Source organism: Diceros bicornis, chromosome 9 (genome assembly GCF_020826845.1).
Source record: "Diceros bicornis minor isolate mBicDic1 chromosome 9, mDicBic1.mat.cur, whole genome shotgun sequence".
Classification (NCBI taxonomy): domain Eukaryota; kingdom Metazoa; phylum Chordata; class Mammalia; order Perissodactyla; family Rhinocerotidae; genus Diceros; species Diceros bicornis.
In genome coordinates, this window is record NC_080748.1 from 11341616 (window position 1) to 11363055 (window position 21440).

At 38.7% G+C, this 21440-nt stretch overlaps 1 protein-coding gene across 1 annotated transcript in view; it reads right to left on the minus strand.

Moving 5' to 3' along the window:
* The window catches only part of FLT3 (fms related receptor tyrosine kinase 3), an 81149-nt gene extending 77835 nt beyond the window's left edge, over positions 1-3314 (minus strand). The window contains exon 1 of the mRNA XM_058547927.1: positions 3245-3314. Within this exon, the coding sequence (XP_058403910.1) occupies positions 3245-3287 (43 nt within the window). The 5' untranslated portion in view covers positions 3288-3314. The remainder of the gene's footprint in view (positions 1-3244) is intronic.
* Between the last annotated feature and the right edge of the window lie 18126 nt (positions 3315-21440).

Sequence of the window (21440 nt, forward strand, 5' to 3'; positions counted from 1 at the left end):
ACAGGACATAAAAGATGGTCATATTTAACTCTGAAACAGTCTGTTTTATTTTAAATAGAAGAGCAGTTTCTTTCCCACAACTATTAAATTCAGTATATCCATGTTTAAGCAGTTTTAGGGGACAAAAAATCTGGGATTCCTATTCTGACCTGGTTGAAGCTCCCTTCATTGAAGCATGCTATTTTTCATCTATAGATATTTAGTGATTATAATAACTGTGTTGGAAGGTTTAACTGAAAGCAAGCTTTGTGTTGAAATGCTTTTCCTGGGGAAAGGCAAAGACCATGAGCTTGGATTTCTTAAACACAATGTAATTAGCTATTTATATGTAAGTTCCCCCATCCCCATCTCTTTCATCTTTGTACCCCTGTGCCTAGCACAGAAATAAATATTCAACCACAGTTTTTCAAATAAAAATTTTTTTCTTTCTCATGTATGCTTCCTCTTCATTTTTCTTATCTGAAGTCTTCCCTGGAAGATGGGCAGATCTTCCCCTCCCACATTTAATATCTCATTACCTGCTATTTTTTTAGTTAAACAACAGAAGAATTCAATAACAACAAAATCTTTACTGACAACTAAGTTACTGAAAGTGCCTTTTTAGTTATAAAAAGTAGAGTTATTCTTTAATGGAAGGCAAGTAGTTCACAAGCAAGCCTAGGAGGATAATTTGCTATAGATAAACGTGAAGTACCTAAGAAGAAATGAATAGCCAATCTATACTTGGATGATGGCAAAGATTAGAACTAGACTTTTAAAATCGAAGGAGACCTTAACATCAGGTCACCAGGTCTAGTGTCCTATTCAATCCAAAACAATCTTTACCTAGCATCCCTTCCCTCCACCTCCTCCTGAACCATTCCCCCTTAGTCTAGCAGTATACAAGAAGGTAAATAAAGTAAGATAAGCAACAGGGCAAAGGATGGCAACTGAAATGTGTAATCCAAGGCTCTGAATATGAATTTTCTGACACTAGTGAACGAGGTATTATCATAGTTACGGAAATATTGAAATTCTCCTCCTCCTAGCCAATATCATCACTGAATGCAATTAAGGCCATGGAGAATATGTTTCCACTCTTTAAATACTACTCAGAAAGCTTCATCATTATTCATGAAAGGTAGAGCTCACAATATAAGGGAAATGGGGCTTGCATCTTATAATTTAAGGAATTTAAAGCTTTTAAACATTTTAAAGTCCTCATTCTTAAGCTTCTCGCTTTATGCTTGTTTACTCAAGAAAATCAGTAATACCAAGTATTGGCAAAGATGTGAGGAACTGGAACTTCCATACACTGCCAGCGGGAATGTAAATTGGTACAACCACTTTGGAAAACTGACAGGATCTATCAAAACTGAACATATGCCTTCCCCTGTGATCCAGAAATTGTACTCATGGGTATAATCCTAAGAGAAATGGGTGGTTATGTCCGCCAAAAAAACATGTAAAAGAATGTTCACAGCAGTATTATTCATAATGACACAAAATTGGATGCAACCTATATGTTCTTCAACAATAGAATGGAAAAATTGAATAGTATATTCATACTAAAGAATAGCACCCAACAATTAAAAAAAAAAAAAACCACTGCTACTGAGAACAAGGTTGAATCTCATAATCACAACATTGAGTGAAAGAAGATGGACATAAAAGAGTACATAGTGATGGTCTGGTTTACATGAAGTTCAAAAACAGGCAAAACTATGGTAATAGAAGTCAGAATGGTGGCTACCTTTGGCGGGTATCGACTAAGGGGGAGTGTAGCTAGAATTGCTCTATATCTTGATCTGATAATGGTTATGTGGGTATACACATATGTAAAAAGTAATGGAGTTGTATTAAGATGTGTGCATATTTGCTGTATACAAATTATACTTCAAGAAAAATCTGAAGAGATGTAGAAATTTCTGACATCATTCCTAAATATAAAAGAATTCAAATGCAGCTTAAATATAGTTGCAAGTACTGATTTTTATACTTTTAGAAAGCTTTTGTATGCTACCGAAAAATTCACTTACTACTGAATGTCATACATAACAGAAAGCTAACTTTATTGTATTAATAGACTCTGAAAAACATATTGTACCATACATTTGAAATGGACCTATTTACCAACTAGTAAAGATAAAGTTTAAGAAATGCAAAATGTCTTGTTTTCCCACTCATTTTCCCCCTACATTTCTTACTCTATATTTCCGAACTATTTGTAACAAAAACTATTGGAAATAATTCCCGCACATCGATATTGCAAATATTTTCTCTATTTACCACAGGAATTTTGGAGCTGGTGGAGACACAGCCGGATGCCCTCACTGGACAGAGGAGGACACCGAGGCAGGGGCAGTGAGTGCCGGTCCCAAGGTTGCAGAACTAGGACAGGGACCTGAGACTCCCGGGCTCCCTGAACTTTGTCTCCTTCACCCCAAATTCTAATCAACCCTTTCATCTTTCCAACAGAAGAACTGGATCTAATAGAGATCCTTTTTTTTTTTTTTTTTTTTTTTGCAGTAACAACTATGGTACCCAGTAGATTATTTGGGTACAGTCCTCCGAGTCCTTGCAAAATCTCTTGGGATTTAATGCCAGGATAAAAATCGAGTCTAGGCGGAAGGGGCAGCCAGTATTTTAATATGTAAATCCTGTTTGCATAATATTTCCAAAGTAACTTTTCTTTGATCCAAGCGAAATTCGGCCGGGGTGAGGGTCGTTATTCAGGATGACTCGCTTTGGGGGAGAACGCGGGCGCATTTCCCCATCAAAGTTCACTCCATAAATCAAAACCTCAAAAGAAGAGTTCTAGACGCCACCCAGGAGTCTACGGTATGCAGGGTCGGGCGAGGCGAGGTCCGGCACCTGGCGCCAACCTCGGGGCGCAGAGCGCGCGGGCCGAGTGAGCGGGGACGGCAGGCGGGCGGTGCCGCCCCGGGCCCCGGGCCCCGCTTCGGCGAGGCCGCCCGCGGAGTCCGGGCCGCCGTTCGGGACCGCGGCCCGAGCCCGAACAGCAACGATAGAGAACCAGGCTAGCAGGACGTGGGGTGGGACCAGCAGGGGCCTCGGGCAAGTTCTGGGCGAGTCGGGAGGGCGCGAATGAGAGGAGGGGCGCGGGAGCGAGGGAAGGAGCGAGCGCGGGGAGGAGCGAGGCGGCGGGGACGGAGAAGGCGCGCGCCCGGGTCCACAGTGCGGGATGGGGGCCGAGGGCCGCGCCGGGGGCTGCGGGGCTGCGAGCGGGCGAGCAGGGCCTTACCGAGCAGCGGCAGCCGGCCGCCACGGCGCGCCAACGCCGGCATGGCCTCCGGAGCCCGGGGTCCCCAGGCCGCGCCGGCCCAGCCCTGCGATGCCGCCCAGAGCGGCGCGCCCCGCGCTGCAGGTGGCTCGCTTAAGGATGCGCGTCACCGACCGCAAATTCCCTCGGACTGGTGCAAAGTGGAAGGGGGGAGGATCCCTCTCCCCACCGCCAGGGGCCGAGGCGGGAGCGGAGAGGTTGGGCCGAGCCGGGGAGCCGGTGCCTGGCGCAGCGCTGCGGCCGAGCCCACGTGCCCGCCGTGGTCCGCAGACCGCGCTCCGCGGCGCCCGGGGCTCCCCGACTGTGGCGGGGGAGACTGGGCGCGGTTCCGCGGGGGAAGTCGCATGGGCTCCGCAGCTCTGGCTGAGGAGGGGAGCTGCCTTGCCTCCGGGAGTCCCCGAACTCGCTCGTTTGGATCCAGTGTAGGGACAGCAGAGAGCCAGAAACCGTCCTCCTCGCGCGCGGGGGTCTTTGAGGCCCTATGATGGGAGCTAAATCCGCGCTACAGACCGGCGGCTCTGGCCAGCGCGCGGGCGAGCAGAGGGTCGCATTCCACGCTCGGTGGATCCTAATTGCGGACTAGATTTCTTTGTCTCCCCCTCCATCTGCTAGGATGCCCAGCACCCAGTCTGCAGCGCTAGCAAGAAAAACAGGCCCGGTTTCGATGTCAACCAAGGCAATTTGGGAGGCGAAAAACCAGCCATAGAAACAAAAGCAAAACACAGTGCATCCCAGAGGATCTTTTGAATTATACACTCCATAATTCTTGTTCTTCATCACATAATATTTCAAGTTGAAAATTATTTTCTTTGCGATAAGTTGAAGATTGGAAAGCCGTGGATGCCTGTTCTGATTCTTCCCTTAACTAGCCCGTTGACCTTCACAAGCCACAAGCCACTTGTCCTCACAAGTAAATGAAAGGAGTGGATCAAATGGTTTGTAATGTCTCCAAATTCTAGGAATTCCGTTCTTTCAATTATTTTTAATAATTTTCTAATAAAGCATGATAATTGACAGTGTTCATTCTTGGCCATACAATCCTTTTCCTTGGCTATAGTCTATAGTACAATCATTTTTCCCCTCCAGAGCATGACAGAAACTGTAAAATTGTCTACCATGATGCAGCCACTATGGAAAACAGTAGGGCAGTTTCTCAAAAATTTTTTTAAAAAATTATTTCATGATCCAGCAGTTCCACTTCTGGATATATACCCAAAAGAATTGAAAGCAGGGTCATGAAGAGATATTTGTACACCCACATTGGTAGCAGCATTAATCACAATAGCTAAAAGTAGAAGCAATCCACATGTCCATTCACAGAAGAATGCATAAACAAAGTATGGTATATACATAAAATGGACTATTATTCAGCCTTAAAAAGGAAGGAAATTCTGACACATGCTACAACATAGATGAACCTTGAGGACATGCTAAGTGAACAAAAAAAGAAATACTGTATGATTCCACTTATATGACTGACTTAGAGTAGTCAAATTCAAAGAGAGAGAAAGTAGAGTGGTGGTTGCCTTGGGTTTGGGGAATGGGGAACGGCGAATTGTAGTTTAATGGGTACAGAGTTTCAGTTTTGCAAGATGAAAAGAGTTCTGGAGATTGGTTGCACAACAATGTGCATGTACTTAACGCTACTGAACTGTACACTTAGAAATGGTTAAGATGGTAAAGTTTATGTTATGTGCATTTTACCACAATTAAAAGTTTAAAAAAATTTTAAGTGTCTACCTTAGGTCAGCCACAGAACTAGAGGATGAGGCCTGAATTAAGTGAGACATGAAGAGATAAAAGCAGTGGAGCAGGCTGGTAATGGGGGGAAAAGGGGGCTAGTAAGCCTTCCAATTGCTAAGATCTAATGCATTACCTTTTATGTATAGCTTGATGACTGCAAGCTTTAAAAGAAACCGATGATTACAAGTTTGCAAAATATCAGCTTGCATGGAGCACTGTTCAAGGACACAAAATCATGAAGATATTGCTGCTTTTTGAGAAAATCTTAGACACAAGGCAGAAATCTCTGGGAGAAGAGGCGGTAAGAAGGGAGAAATTAGGAATGGTTTCTACGTACATTTGATTTTCCCTGGAAAATGGTGGATAAAAATAATTCTAGAAAGAGCAAACTTTATGGACTGAAATATTTTGAACTATAAGGTATAGGCTAACATTTAGAAGGTGAGATAATGCCCATCATTCTTTAAAGTGTGCCAAGAGTCATATCTAATATGATAATATGACACCTAATTTATTCCTCCAGGCAACACATTATCTCTACATTATTAGCTCTAGATAATGTAGAGCTACTGTGTTTGTTTTTGGGTTGAATGGAGTGTCTTGCATTAACTCTACAAAGGATATATATATTATTTTTTAATAATTTTATTTATTTATTTTTTCCCCCAAAGCCCCAGTAGATAGTTGTGCGTCATAGTTGCACATCCTTCCAGTTGCTGTATGTGGGACGCGGCCTCAGCATGGCCGGAGAAGCGGCGCGTCGGTGCACGCCCGGGATCCGAACCCGGGCCGCCAGCAGCAGAGCGCATGCACTTAACCGCCAAGCCACGGGGCCGGCCCTACAAAGGATATATTTTATCTAGATTTTTACCACCATAATGCTTAGCTGCTACATAGCTGTAAGTAGTCATGCATCTTATGAACATCGTTCTAGACCTTAAATTACATAAATATCCCCCTCTCCCACTTCAAACATTGTGACATATTTTCAATGACAACCTATAGGTGAAATGCTTTAATCTCATTTTTAAAATACAAAGCTTTAAGTTTTCCTGAAAATAAGAGAGAAGCAAAAGGAATATTTGAATAAGATTCCTGTGAATTCAGTTTAAATATCAACTATGAGTGCAATTTTACACATCTTTTATTAATAGAGAGTTTGAACCCACCAGCTGGCAAAATCTGACAATACTAAGTGTTGCAAGAATTCAGAGCAATGAATAACTCTCATCTCCTGCTAGTGGGAATCTAAATAGGTATAAGCACTTTGGAAAATAATTTGAAATTACTTACTGAAGTTGAACATGTGCATACCCTGCATTCAGCGGTTTCACCCCTAGATAGATAGATAGATAGATATAGATATATATATATACCTTAGAGAAACTCTACACATATGCACCATAAGACACATACAAGAATGTACATAGCATTATCATTTGTAATATTAAAAAACTGAGGACAATCTAAATGTTCACTAACAAAATAGATAAACTGTAGTATATTCATACAATGAAATACTATACAGTATAACAGTGAAAATGAATGAGCTGCAGTTACCTGAAACAACATGGAAGAATCTCAAAAACATAATGTGGTGGTGGAAAAGAAAAGGCATAGAGTAGTAGACATAGAGGCAAAACCAAACAATATTCTCTTTAGGAAAATATTCATAAGGGGTATAAAGAAAGTGAAGGAATAATTATCACGATACTCAGCATAGTGCTTATATCTAGTATTGGATGGGAAGAGAAGGAGATTTGCTTGGAGAAGGCAAACAGGATTTCTAAGGTATTGGCAATACTCTATTGTTTTTTAACCTGTGAGGTGAGTGCTGGATGTTCATTTTATTATTATTCTTTAAAAAATATAATTATTTTTATACACTGCTAAATGATGTATTTCACAGTAAAAGAAAAGGAAGGTGACACAACACCTCCACCTATGAAGTAGTCTAATACAAACAAACAACATTTAATCTGATTAAGATCCCAGATCCAACTATCAATTTATAGGAAATATATGAGACAGTAGAACATGGTAAACAATGACACAAGAATACAATCATAAATTCCAGACCCTAAGAAACTGCATAGAACGTATACCTAATTTCTTCAACAAAAATTTGTAAGAAAAAAAAGAGAAGGGCCAGCCTGGTGGCATAGCAGTTAAGTTTGCATGCTCCACTTCGCCAGCCTGGGGTTTGCAGGTTCAGATCCCAGGCATGGACCCACACACCACTTATCAAGCCATGCTGTGGTGGTGTCCCATATAAAGTAGAGGAAGACAGGCATAGATGTTAGCCCAGGGCCAATCTTCCTCAGCAAAAAAGAGGAGAATTGGCAACAGATGTTAGCTCAGGGCTAATCTTCCTCAAAAAGAAAAAAAAAAGAGAGACAGTTGGAGGGATAACAGAGAGAGTAAAAGAAACCTAACAGATGTATCAAGCAATTGCAATGTGCAATGTAAGGATTTTATTTGGGTCCTGATGCAAGCAAACATACTGAAAAAAAATACTATATAAAAGAATTGGGAAATGTGACCACTAATTTTATCTCTGACATTAAATAATTATTATTTTAAAAAATTATGTTTAAGGATATTGTTATGTATTTTTTAAATAGTTCCTATCTTTCTAGAAGCGCATATGAAATATTTACAGATAAAATGATATGAAATGGGAGGTTGAGAGGGGAAAACGGAATGACAGCCAATGAGTACAATGTTTCTGTTTGGAATGAAGAAAATGTTCTAAAATTAGATTATGGTGATGGTTTCAAAACTCTATAAATGTACTAAAAACCATTAAATTGTACACTAAATAGGTGAACTATATGGCATGTAAATTAGATCTCAATAAAGCTGTTACAAAATCATATAAAGTCTGAGACTGTCTTCAAAATAGTTTGATGTGGGAGGTTTGAGTGGAAGAATCAAAATTGACCATGTGTGACTAGTATTGAACTTGAGCCGTAGTTAAATAACCTCATTGTATTTTTCTTAGAAATTTTCTATAATAAAAAGATTTTCAGAAACAAAAGACCGAAATAGTGAATTAGTGAAGTCATCCTGAATTGCGGAAGATAGCTATCCTCCCTTAGACATCATCAGCTGCTCTTTACTGTCATTTTACTAACCTACCTAAATGAGATGAACTATAGCATAACCTTGGAAACTGTTTCCAAGATGCAAACTTGGTGGCACACAGGTGAACTGCAAAACACCTACTGCAGAATTTTGTGACAACTGACAGTTCTTTGTGTATGTCTAAGATGATTTCAAAATAATCATCTCCTTAGAATTCTTGGCAACAGATAGTGTATTAGTTTGTTAAGGCTGCTATAACCAAGTACCACAAACTGAGAGGCTTAAACAACAGAAATTTATTGTCTCACAGTTCTGGAGGCTAGAAATTCGAGATCTAGGTGAGGGTTATTTCTTTCTAAGAGCTGTGCAGGAGAACCTGTTCCGTGCCTCACTCCTAGCTTCTGGTGGTTTGCTGGCAATCTTTGGCATTCCTCAGCTTCTGCTGTTCACCCAGATCTCCGTCTTCATCTTCACATGGCGTTCTCCCTGTGAGTGTGCTGTTTCCATGTCCAAATTTCACCTTTTTACAAGGACACCAGTCATATTGGATTAGGGCCCACCTTAATGACCTCATTGTAACTTGATTACCTTTGTAAAGACCCTGTCTCCATATAAGTTCACATTCTGAGGTACAGGGGGTTAGGATTCTAAAATATCTTTTTTTGGAGGAGGACACAATTCAACCCATAACAGATAGGTTTCAAAATAAGTAACAAGAAATTAATCCATATGATTCCTCTAGAAAAAAGTTGTTAATTGCTATATAATAGATTTCAATTTGATATTTTGTTTTTACAAAGAAATATAATATGGGTAACTTTTAGAAGTTAACACAAAAATGGGGGCCATTGAAAATTATGCTTTCAAAGAGTTTAAGGTAAAAAAAGAAACAGAACTATGTAGTATGACCTGTTTAGATTTTTTAAAATTATATATATATGCATACCGAAATGACTGAAAAGCAGCACATGTACACCAAAATGCAAACTGGTTATCTCTGATTTGTGGCCTTAGCAGTGAGATGGAACTGTTTCCTCCACTTAGAAATCTAAGGCTTACAGCTGTGAGGTGGCACACCCGAGGTCTTTCAGCTGGTAGAGTCTGAATGGGATTGGAATTCCTATCAGCTTGCATCCATAGCCTATGCTTTTGACCATGATGCCTCAGCATAATAATTGCTACCATTTGAGTGCCTACAATGTGCCAAACATTATACTAATCACTTTACAACTATTATCTCATTTAATCCTAATAATAATCCTATAGATTAGGTATTATTATTCCCATCCCAAAGAAGTAAAGGAAGGAGTTCACAAAAGGAAGACATGAAGATGGTGGCATCTGTTGTAACGACTACTTGACCCATCTTAAATTGTTAAAAGAAACTGTGGACATAGAGGATTTGAACTACATAATTAACAAGGAAACAGTTAACATGTCTGTATTGAATTTGTATCCTACAAACAGAGAAAATATCTCCTTTTTGGACTTCTAGGACACTTTATAAATATTGGTCATATACTGGGCCACAGAAATAAATCTCAGAAAGCATATCACACTAGAGTAAAGCCAAAAATTAAAAACATAAATTTAAATCCAAAATCTTGGAAGCTTATAAACATTCTGCTAATATTGGGCTCAAGGAAGAAATCATGAATTCAGTTACTAGCAACATATAAAACAATGAAAATAAAAACAAAACTGAAAGGAAAGGGTAGAGTTTTAGCAAATCAAGAAAGCCTTAACACCCAGCTAATTAATACACCATTCAAATGGAAGAGAAAGAGTGGGCCTGTGATAAGCGGATTGAGAGAACCAACCTACACCCATTTACATTTCAAGGAAGACCATAAGTGACACTTACTATCCTGGAATCCAGCAAAGGGGAAAGGACTTGGAGGAGCCACAGCACTGAGGGGGCAAGGGAAATAAGAAGACTGATGGGGAAGGTGGTGGGGTAACATAGCATCCTAGCCTCTTATTCCCACAGGGAGCCAGAGAAAGAGGACTTCAGGAAGGGTGAAGTCAGGCATGCCAGGTCAGTGCAGCTTGGCCCAAAGCCTAGGAGTGGAATTTTTAGGGACTAAAAAAAGGACTTGCTTTTCTTGTCCACAGGGCTCAAAAGTACCAGAGGCTGCTAAAGTGTAGAAGGGCAGTTTAGCTGGGGACTATACCCTACCCAGAGAGAGGAGCAGAAAGTACTGATCAAAAGAAACTGAAAATCAAAAAGACAGATGATGTGTTGGTGAGGTTGTAAGGAAATCACAACCCTCATACTTTGCTGGTGCGAATGTAAAATGGTGCAGCTGCTTTGGAAAACAGGCTGGCAGTTCCTCACAAGGTTAAACCTTAACTTAAAATGACCCAGCAGTTCCACTCCTAGGTATATACCCAAGAGAAATGAAAACATATGACCACACAAAAACTTGTACAGGAATGTTCTTAGCAACTTTATTCATAATAGCCAAAAAGTGGAAACAACCCAATAACCATCAACTGATGAATGGAAAAACAAAATTTGGCATATCCATACAATGAAATATTATTTGGCCATAAAAAGGAAAGAAAGATGCTATAACATGGTGAACCTTAAAAATATTCTGATAAGTGAAAGAAGTCAGTCACAAAAGACCACATATAATATGATTCCATTTATAGGAAATGTCCAGAATAAGCAAATCAATAGAGACAGAAAGTAGATTAGTGGTTTCCTAGGGCTGGTGGAGGTGGAGGGGGGTGCATATGAGGAGTGACTGCTAATGGGTCTGAGGTTTCTTTTTGGGGTAATAAAATTTTCTTAACTTAGATCATGGTGATGGTTGCACAACTCTGTGTAGATACTATAGCTACTGAATTTTACATTTTAAATGGGTACCTTTGGTGGTATGTGAATTATGTCTCAATAAATATATGTTTCAACAAAAAAAAAAAAGGAAGAAAGAAACTGAGAATTGTATACGTTCAAGACTCAGCAGCAGAAGTAACTTTGGGTTTAAAAAAGGAATCATTTGATTCAGGACCCAACCTAAGGAAACTACCCCAGGCATCTCATAGGGTCCTCAGAGAAGAGGGCTGAGAGAGAGCTGTCCTAGACCCACTTACATTTCAAGGAAACAGTAACTAAAGAACTGCTCTACTATTATTTTTGCAGAGTTCTTGTGATTCTATTTCACTCACTTTTTGTTTTGTTCTCTTTATTTCTCTTATAGTTTCTTAAAGTAAAATATTTAAAAATATAAAAATGTGTTTGTGTTTGGTAACAGGATAATAGAAGTAAAGCTGGTAATGTTTTCTGTTTCTCAGTGGATCTGGGTGGTGAGTAGGGAGAGTAAACCATGATGAAAGAAAGGAAACAATCTTTAGGGCCTATGGAGGAATAAAAATAGAGTGGCCCCAGCTCAGGACCAAGAAGTTGATGGAGGAAAAGGGAATGCTAGTTAGCTATAGGTTGCACATTCTTCCTGCACAAACCTGTTCACTTAGGGTCTTCATGCTGTTTCTTGACTACCCAGGGCTTTTGTGGATTTATCTTTCTCTACTCCTCTCCGCTCCCAGCAAAGCTTTTAAGTCTTATGTTTATATTCCTTCAGATTTCTCTTAGGTGGTAGCCAGCTAATTTGCTAATGTCTTGTTAACTACAACCGTCCTCTTCTAATTGTCCTGTCCTACCTCTCTAATCATACCTTCTCATTCTTCTTTGCTGGCTCCACCTCCTCTTCCTCTGCTAAAACACTGGCATTCTCCGCGGTTAAATTCTGCTGTCTCCTCTCCTTTTAGCCCTTCTAGTGATCTCATCTACTCCCAGTACCATCTCGATGCCACAGATTCCAAGTTCTCTATCTACAGTTTATACCTCTCTCACCAACTACACACTCATTTTCTCTAAAATAACCAAAACGTGCTCCTCCTGAAGCACACTGTCCTGGTCACTATTCACCCTCTTATTAACTTCTCCTTCTCTTAAATTTCCACATTCAATTCTTCATCAGGTCTAGATTAGGAGCTATATCTTAAATATCTTTTTAATATACTCTCTCCTTCTATTCTACCCTCAATTGCCAGCTGTCTTGCCTAGATTATTACACTACCATCATCACTGTCCACTTCACACTGAGAGTAGAATGGCCTCTCTAAAACACAAGTCGGATCACAACAGTTTTTCAGTAAAGCCTATAATGATGCCACATTTCATGCTATAAAGTGCTATATTTGGCACCCTTCATAGAGGTGGTTGATTCAGACAGAAGTCATCAATGAATGTCTAAGGCAGGTAGTGGATGTTTGATGAAGAATGGAATATTGGTGCAATCTCGGAATACCTCCCTACAATATACTAATCAATTACAAAGTGGAAAATGATAACTCTATGCTAGAGTAAACCAGCAGACACTAACTTGACCAGGTGATCAAAGTTAATATCACCCACAGGACCAAACAACGTGGAATGTCTCCTGATAGGATGCACTAAGAAGAGCACAGCGTCATTTCTGTGGTATTCCTTCCAAGAATGCATTACCAGAGTCTGGTCATGAGCAAACATGAGACAGACTAAAGTTGAGGGTCATTCTACATAATGTAAGGCCTGTACTCTTAACTGTCAAAGACTGAGGAATTGTTCCACAACTAAATAGTCTGAAGAAATATAACAATGAAATGTAACACATATTCCTGAATAGGATCCTAGACCAGGAAGGAAAAGCGACATTGTTGTAGACAAAATTTGAATGATATCTGTGAACTAGATAGTGTTTGTACTAATGTTGATTTCCTCATTTGGAGAGTTTGTATCCTATTTATATGGTAGAGTATCTTTGCTCGGGGGAAATACAAACCAGATTGTTTAGGGACATGTCTGTCTCTATGTGTGTGTATATATAATGAGAGCATGAATATAAGAGAAGAAATGCAATAAAATAAAATAAAATGTTAATTGGAAAATCTAGGTAATAGAGATATGGGATTTTTTTTTTACTGTTTGGAAAATTTTTCTGTAAATTTGAAATTATTTCAAAAAAAATATTTTTTAAAGGAAATTTCTTGCCTTCCATCTACGCTTTTTCTTTCCTCTGAGCTGTAAGATGGACATGACAGTAATCCTCTTTTGATGATGCAGACAAGGACAATATCCTAGGGTATGGTGGAGCAATAATATGGAAGGCATTTAGGATTTAAACAAGCAATCCCAAAAGCCTGGACTACCCTTACCTCTAGACTGCTACTTGAGAGAAATAAACTTTGATCCTATTTAATCCATTGTAACTTGGTGTCTCTTTGTAAAAATAGCTTAGCCTGTACCCTGACTGTTTTTATTCCCATGACTTCTCCATATAAATTCAAAGTTAGAGTCATAGTGAACTAGAACTCCAAACTCATTGTGTTCTACCTAGTTTCCATGTTTTGATACTTGATGTTGTTTGTGTCTGGAATGACCCATTCTCCCTTCTCACCATTTCTCTTGCTCGTTCCAGTCGGCCTAACTCTTATTACTTTCTAGATTTGTCCTGGACCACTGTATCAGTGCCCCAACTGTGAGTTAGCTATATCCTCGTTTCTTTTTTTTTTTTTTTTTTGTGAGGAAGATCAGCCCTGAGCTAACATCCATGCTAATCCTCTTTTTGCTGAGGAAGACCTGCTCTGAGCTAACATCTATTGCCAATCCTCCTCCTTTTTTTCCCCAAAGCCCCAGTAGATAGTTGTATGTTGTAGTTGCACATCCTTCTAGTTGCTGCATGTGAGACGCAGTCTCAGCACGGCCAGAGAAGCAGCACGGCCAGAGAAGCAGTGCGTCAGTGTGCGTCCGGGATCCGAACCCGGGCCGCCAGTAGCGGAGCGCGCGCCCTTAACCGCTAAGCCACGGGGCCGGCCCTATCCTCTTGTTTCTCATGTGTGTACAGAGCACTGTATGTTTGTCCCACTCCTACTCACACCCCTAACATTTATTCACACTTGTATTCCTAGACTTTAACACAATGACTAGCATATGGTATGCTCTCATAAATCATTAAATATTTGCTGCAGGACTTGTTGAATTTTTTGACAGGTTTCTAAAACACTTTTTAATATAGAAATTTTCAAACATACACGAAAGTAGAGGGAACAATATAATCATGGACGTTATCTATCACTCAGTTTCAAAAATCATGATCATTTTGACATTCTTGGGAATGCGTAGAGTTTCAAGAGTAGAGTCTTTGGATATAGTGCTTTAACTAAAAAAGGTTACTTCAGTGGGGAGAATTTCAACCACTGTGGCAAGCTGGTAAGGAGATATTTTGGACCAGGTTGGTTTTTGCGGCAGGAGCGAGTCTTCAAATTAGAGCCTGCATTTTCAAGTGGAGAGGTGATAAGAGAAATAAAAAGTTATCTTTCATTCCCTCTTTCAACCAGTATTTATTAAATGCCTGCTATGTGCTAGGCCCTGGGGTTACATAGGTGAGGAAGACCATTCCTATATTCAAAGAGGCGTGTAATCTAATGTGGCTTGACAGACACATAAGCAAATACTTGCACCAGAAGTGTGATAGGGCCTTTGATAGAAACAAATGCCAGGCCTAACAGGGTCACGAAGGAAAGTGTGGTCTATTCCTTACAAAACATTCCCTCCACCTCCGGGCCTGAGAACCCTAGCTTTACCTCAGGGAAACTGCTTCCTCTGTAGCCCTCTCGAATGTTACTTATTTCCCCTAATTTCATATATGGTGGAGCCTGGAATGTGGGCGTTCTTCTAGTTCTCCATTGCTACTTCCACACCATTACATCTTTTTTTTCTTTTAAAAAGAATATTCTTTTTCTAGCAAAAGTATACATGGTTAATGCAGAAAAAAAAAAAACTGGAAATTACACACTCATACACAAATATCTGTAAGTATCAACTAGTAACTATTAACAATTTGATGTTAGTCCATCCAGATTTTTCTCTAAGCATGTATGTAGGCATAGATTTTTTTAGATTAATATCTTTAAAACATAAGATCATCTTATAATGTTCTTTTATAGCTTGCTTTTTAAAAAATCAAATGCTGTCCGTGTTGATTTTTCTATAAGATTATTATTAATAGTTAGAAATTCTATCATATGGATGAATCGTAACTTATGTAACCAATCCATGTTGTTGGTCATTTTACAGCTATTTTTATTTTAATTAATATTCAGTTATGGTTGCAAATTTTAGAACTTAATTTTTTGAGGCTTTTGAGCTCAACTTACAAATCTTATTTATAAATCTAAGATTGTTTGTTTTGAAATTTAAAACATTTTTACTTGTACTTGGTTAATACTCAGTCATCTTATAAATTTAAATTATTTATTATAAATTTATTAAATTTACCTAAATATTTAACATTTTTACCAATTCTGTAAGACATTTCAAACTATAAGTCACCAATTTAGTAAATTTTTCCTGTTTAGCACTTCAAATACCTAATAAAGTTTAATCAAACTTCCTCAGCATTTAAGGAGTACTTACATGCATAAGGCAAAACTTGTAGATTTAATAATCAGATTCTCTTAAATGCTTAAACATTGAGTATAAATTTAGTTAGTTAAATATTTCTAAGTATTTCACTTAAAACATAAATCTAAAATGTCAGAGTCTCTTAAACACATCAAATATCTCAAATCATGAACAAAACATAGAAACTATAACAATTATTACAAAATTTATTACAACACTTGCACAAAAATATTAACATTGTAATTTGGCACCAATTTTGTACCATTTAAAAACTTACTTTTATATTTTCTCAGAGTTGCAAGTTTGCTTATCTGACTAAGAGAAGCACACGCTGGCTGTGATATGTATTTAGGATCACAAGTCATAGGTGTGGTAAGAAGATATCAGAAGGTAAGAACCTGGGTGCACCTCCCAGAATAATTCACACAGGCCAGTCTTTATTTGGCCGGTCACTTCTTCAAACCATGTTTTGTTTTGTTTTTTAATTAAAATCTGTCCAGTACATTATGTATTTCTCTTAGCTACTGTTACTCTTTTTTAACTGTAACCTCTTACACAACTTTTCATTTCCTGAATCAAGTTAAGGGATGTTGCACTCCCATCTAGTTACTCTCATCATTCATTTGCAGCTCTCCACCCAACCGTTATCATGATGATGTACACCCATCCAACCGTCTACCCTCAAAGAACACAAACACTCTTGCTGCCAACAACTTTGATCACAATTTACTGGTCCATTTCCATGGTTACATCTTGAAAATCCTCTACCTTTGAAATCTTAAATTTCGATACTCAAATCTAATAGCAACTCCCAATCCCTCTGTAGTCTGCACTTTAATTCAGGTCTAATTAGATTTGTGTGATTAAATATCCGCTGGGGTTAGTCTGGAAGGTGAGCTTCAGCAGACTTTTAAAGGGATGAGAGGGAAGGATGTGGTTTGATAGAGAGAAATATAAACGATCTATTATTAATCAGGATGATTGCTATGTGATGGCCCTGTAGGGAGAGATCAGTGAACGAGTCAGGTCACAATGGAAAACTCCTGTCGGGGTATAGTGAGAGATAAGTTAGTTAAATGAAAGGAGGGGGATCAATTTTATATGAAGACTTTAATTTAAAATGGGAATTGGGTGTCATTCTCAGAGCAGCACAAGTTTTCATGCTGTGGAAAAGCAGCAGGAATACTTAAAACTTGTAGGTAACATGAAAAAGTCTTTAAGGGTGACTAACCGTTACTTGCCTATGAACAAAACCATTCCCGAGCACTTCTGGCTATGGATATTTAAAATACAAGTTTCAGAGAATTTTAACGATGCTATTATGATTTTAAGGGATGGACCATATTTCATATATTTTGGGGGGTTTTTCCCCCCAAAATCATGAACAAAATCCTAAAAATCTCAGCACTCCAGCAAACAGTAACCAAATGTCTTTAGTCAGTTGGAACTACAATATACATTTATATAGGTATCAAAAATACTTGATTACGGGGGCCGGGCCCGGTGGAGTAGTGGTTAAGCTCACACACTCTGTTTCAGCAGCCTTGGGTTTTGCAGGTTTGGATTCCAGGCACAGACCTATGCACCACTTATCAAGCCATGCTGTGGCAGGTGTCCCACATATAAAAAGTAGAGGAAAATGGGCACGGATGTTAGCCCAGGGCCAGTCTTCCTCGGCAGAAAGAGGAGGATTGGCAACAGATGTTAGGTCAGGGCCAATCTTCCTCAGCAAAAGAGGAAGATTGACAACAGATGTTAGTTCAGGGCTAACCTTCCTCAGACACACACACAAAAAACAAATGAAAAAAACCATTTGACTACATCTCTAGATTTATGGTTAATAATTTAAAAGGAGTCACATTAATTAAAGACTTTCTTTGAATCAGTCTCAGTTATTCAAGGGATCATTAACTGATTTTGGTTAAAGTTAAAACAGTTTGAGACTAGCTTATTCCCTGTAGTAGGCACCCTTTAAGATGGTCCCAAGGATCCCCACCTCCTGGTATTCATGCCTCTGTGTAATAACATCTCCTGAGTGTAGGTTGGACATAATGACTCAATTTGAACACATAGAAAATGGCAAAAGTGACAAGATAGCATTTCTGAGATTGGATTACAAAAAGATCGAGGCTTCCATCTTGCTTGTCCTCTATCCTCTCACTCATTCTGCGGGAAGTTTGCTACCATTTTGTGAGCTTCCCCATGGAGAGGTCCATGCGGCAAAAAACTTAATGTCTCTGGCCACCAGCCAGTGAGGACATGAGGCCTGACAACAGCCACATAACGTGAGTTTAGAAGGCGATCCTCCCCAGTCAAGCTTGAGATGACTGCAGCCCTGGCGTTGATTGCAGCCTGTAAGAGCCTGAGCCAGAGGAACCCACCTAAGCCACGCCCAGATTCCTGACTCACAGAAACTGTGAGATAACAATTGCTCCTGGTTTTAAGCTGCTAAATTTTGGGGTAATCTATTAAACAGCAATAGATAACTAATACACTCCCTTTTCTTTAGCCTATATTCAAATCTTAATAAATGAATTGAGAAATATATGAAACTTTGGTCAAGCAGGAAATCATTAAATTCTGTGAAAGGAGGAAAATTTGGAGTGTGTTGAAAATGAGGAAAAACAATGAGAATTTATTAGTAATCACATGTAAAAATTATATTTTTATTGTATCATCAATATAAAATTTCCTTTGGGTTGAGCTTTGTTAGTAGGATGAGTGTGTTTGTGTTGATTCATCCATACTTGGATCTTTAGGCCCAATGGCACATATTTGGGTACTGGTTGGGATGTGTAGTGTAACTGATGGCTAAAGAAGATGGTGAGAGCAAATGGCTCAGGCTAATTGAAATGGAAGTCATAGGCTTCCTGAGACCAAGGAATAGATGAAATCATTCTTGACTTCACCTCCAGTCTCTAGCACAGAGCTGTTGAACAGAAATATAACACAAGCTACACATGTAACTTAAAATTTTCTAGTAGTCACATTTTTAAAAGATAAAAAGAAACAAGTGAAATTAATTTTAATAATATATTTTATTTAACCCCAAACATCAAAAATATCATTTCAGTACGTAATCAATATTAAAAAAAATGAGATATTTTAGTGTTTTTCGCATAGAGTCTTCAAAATCCAGTGCGTATTTTACACTTACAGTACATCTCAATTGGATGCTAAATTTTATTGTAGATACTTGAACTGTATTTGCATTTCATAAAATTTAGAGTTGAAAAAGTAAATTTGCATACTCAAATTGTTCCAAACATACTTAAAAGTTTTCCAATAGCTGAACTGAGTATCAGGTCTTAAATTTAAATTAATTAAAATTAAATAAATTTAAAAATTTAATTTCTCAGGGCCAGCCCGGTGGCGCAAGTGGTTGGGTGCGCGCGCTCTGCTGCAGCGGCCCGGGGTTCGCAGGTTTGGATCCCGGGCGCGCACCAACGCACAGCTTGTCAGGCCATGCTGGGGCGGCGTCCCATGTAAAGTGGAGGAAGATGGGTGTGGATGTTGGCCTAGGGTCAGTCTTCCTCAGCAAAGTGAGGAGGATTGGCAGATGTTAGCTCAGGGCCGATCTTCCTCACACACAAAAAAATTAATTTCTCAATTTGACCAGCCATCTTTCAAGTGCTCAGTAGTGATATGTGGCTGGTGGCTACCTTATTGCACAGCACAGCTCTAGTATATAGTAGGCATTTGATAAATGGTTGCTGGATGAATTAATTTCACAACATTATTTCACCAATTAAATTAGCCATGAGTTAAACCAAAAGGCTGCCTGAAATTTCTTCCAGAAAAAGAGTTGTAAGGAATAATTCTCGATTAGTAATGACCAGAGTATTTTCCATATTATGTGGTTTTACTTACATTAATATCCTGAAGACTGACAGCATGTGCTACACAGTGGAGTTTGATCTCTGAGTCATCAGGGAGTCTTTCTGAAATGTTTAAATTCTTTGATGACTCTCATTTATTTGTATTTTTGACTTGTGATAATTTGGGAATTAAAATTCTCCACTAATAATTATGGGGCTAAAATCAAAATGCCTAATGAATCATAAATGGAATAAAGTCATTTTAAGAGTTGAAATGGTGGGGCCAGCCCGGTGGCGCAAACTGTTAAGTGCACGTGCTCTGCTGTGGCGGCCCCGGCTTCGCCAGTTCGCATCCCGGGAGCGCACCGATGCACGGCTTGGCCATGCTGTGGTGGCGTCCCATATAAAGTGGGAGGAAGATGGGCACAGATGTTAGCCCAGCGCCAGTCTTCCTCAGCAAAAAAAAAGAGAAAGATTGGCAGATGCTAGCACAGGGCTGATCTTCCTCACACACAAAAAAAAGTTGAAATAGCAAGTAACTTTGCAAAAACATTTCAACCAATATTACCTTCATATCAAAAAATTACTACATTGATTTTGCATGTTTCTAAACCACAAAAGTTTTTCCCGCCATACGTTTAACCTTCCATAGTTCCAGTGACATGGATGAGAAGTTTACATTTAAGACTGGAGTGCAGGGTACGCCTTGAAAGACTGCAAAAGACTGATAATGAACACATGCTATTTTGGGATATTTAACAGAGAGGTACAATGAGGAAGTACAGAATGCTCATCTTATCAGTTAAATTACTTTCCTGAAGCTAAAGCTATTTCTGCCCTTTGGATAATAGGGGAAGGGAACTACACAAGTACCATAGGATCTTAACAAGCTCAGGCTGAGTTTCCAAATCAAAGCCGAGGGTTAGGGTTTAGAAAATGTAGTGGGTCTTTGCTCATTCTCTCTCTCTTTTCCTTCTTTCTTCCTTTCTCCTTTCTTCCTTCCTCTCTCCCTCTCCCTTCCGCTTTCTTCCTTCCTTCCTTTCTTTTTCTTCTTTTCCATAAATTAAAAACCAACCATCTAGAGCTGAGCTGGCCATGGAAGTTGAGGGTATGTCATAGTATCATTCCCAGCTCTAAACTTTTTCCCCTCAGTGATTGACATTCCTCATCCACTCTCTAGTCACTTACCTGATAGCTATCCAGTTTTCGTTTTTGACTTTTTAATTTTATTTAGCTAGACAGAAAAATTTTCTCAGCTTTCAGCAGGTAACTTATTTACTTATTGAGAAAAATGTTTGTTGATTTATTGGTTAGGGGTTCAAATTAAATAAACAGAGAAAATATTTTTCTTTAAAAACTCTAAATCTAAATTCCCAGAGTTATTTTTAAGAAGTGCTATGTGGAAAAACCACAGACATATACAACTCTGAGTCGGAAAGTGATTCAGAAGAGCTTCACTCTAAAAGGGAAGAAATTTTAGGAAAAATTAGCCAGTTGATTTTGCTCATATTTTCCCTTTTATGTATGCCAAGAGTGTATATAATTTTTTTTAAACTCTATGTCTAAATAAATCTAAAAGAGCTCTTTCAATGAATATAAAATAAAAATCCTAATTGATAATAATACATTTTTTCTTAGTATTGCATAAAATAACAGTGTATCTTACAATCAATGGCACCTTATATTTGATGGAATATAATAATCCAATCCACATAGTTATTTTTGAATATAGAGATGTTCTAAAATATATTATATGAATGAAGTTGTTACATATTCCTATAGGTAGTTTTTAAACATTAAAATGCTCAATTATTATAGAATAATATCTGAAAAGTTCTTTTCTTTGAAGTCAGTGGTTACTAAACAGACTTGAAAATAGTTTGAAATATTATAGGGGTAAAACTTGTAAATATCCTAAAATATTTTTATTAGCTTACTTAGCATTTACAATTCCATGCTCTCTCCCCTCTCCCACAGCTCATTGCTACCTCCTAGTGAAAAAAATCACTGATATGGCAATTATTAGAAGATCTGGTGCCCTGTCTTAGCTATGCCA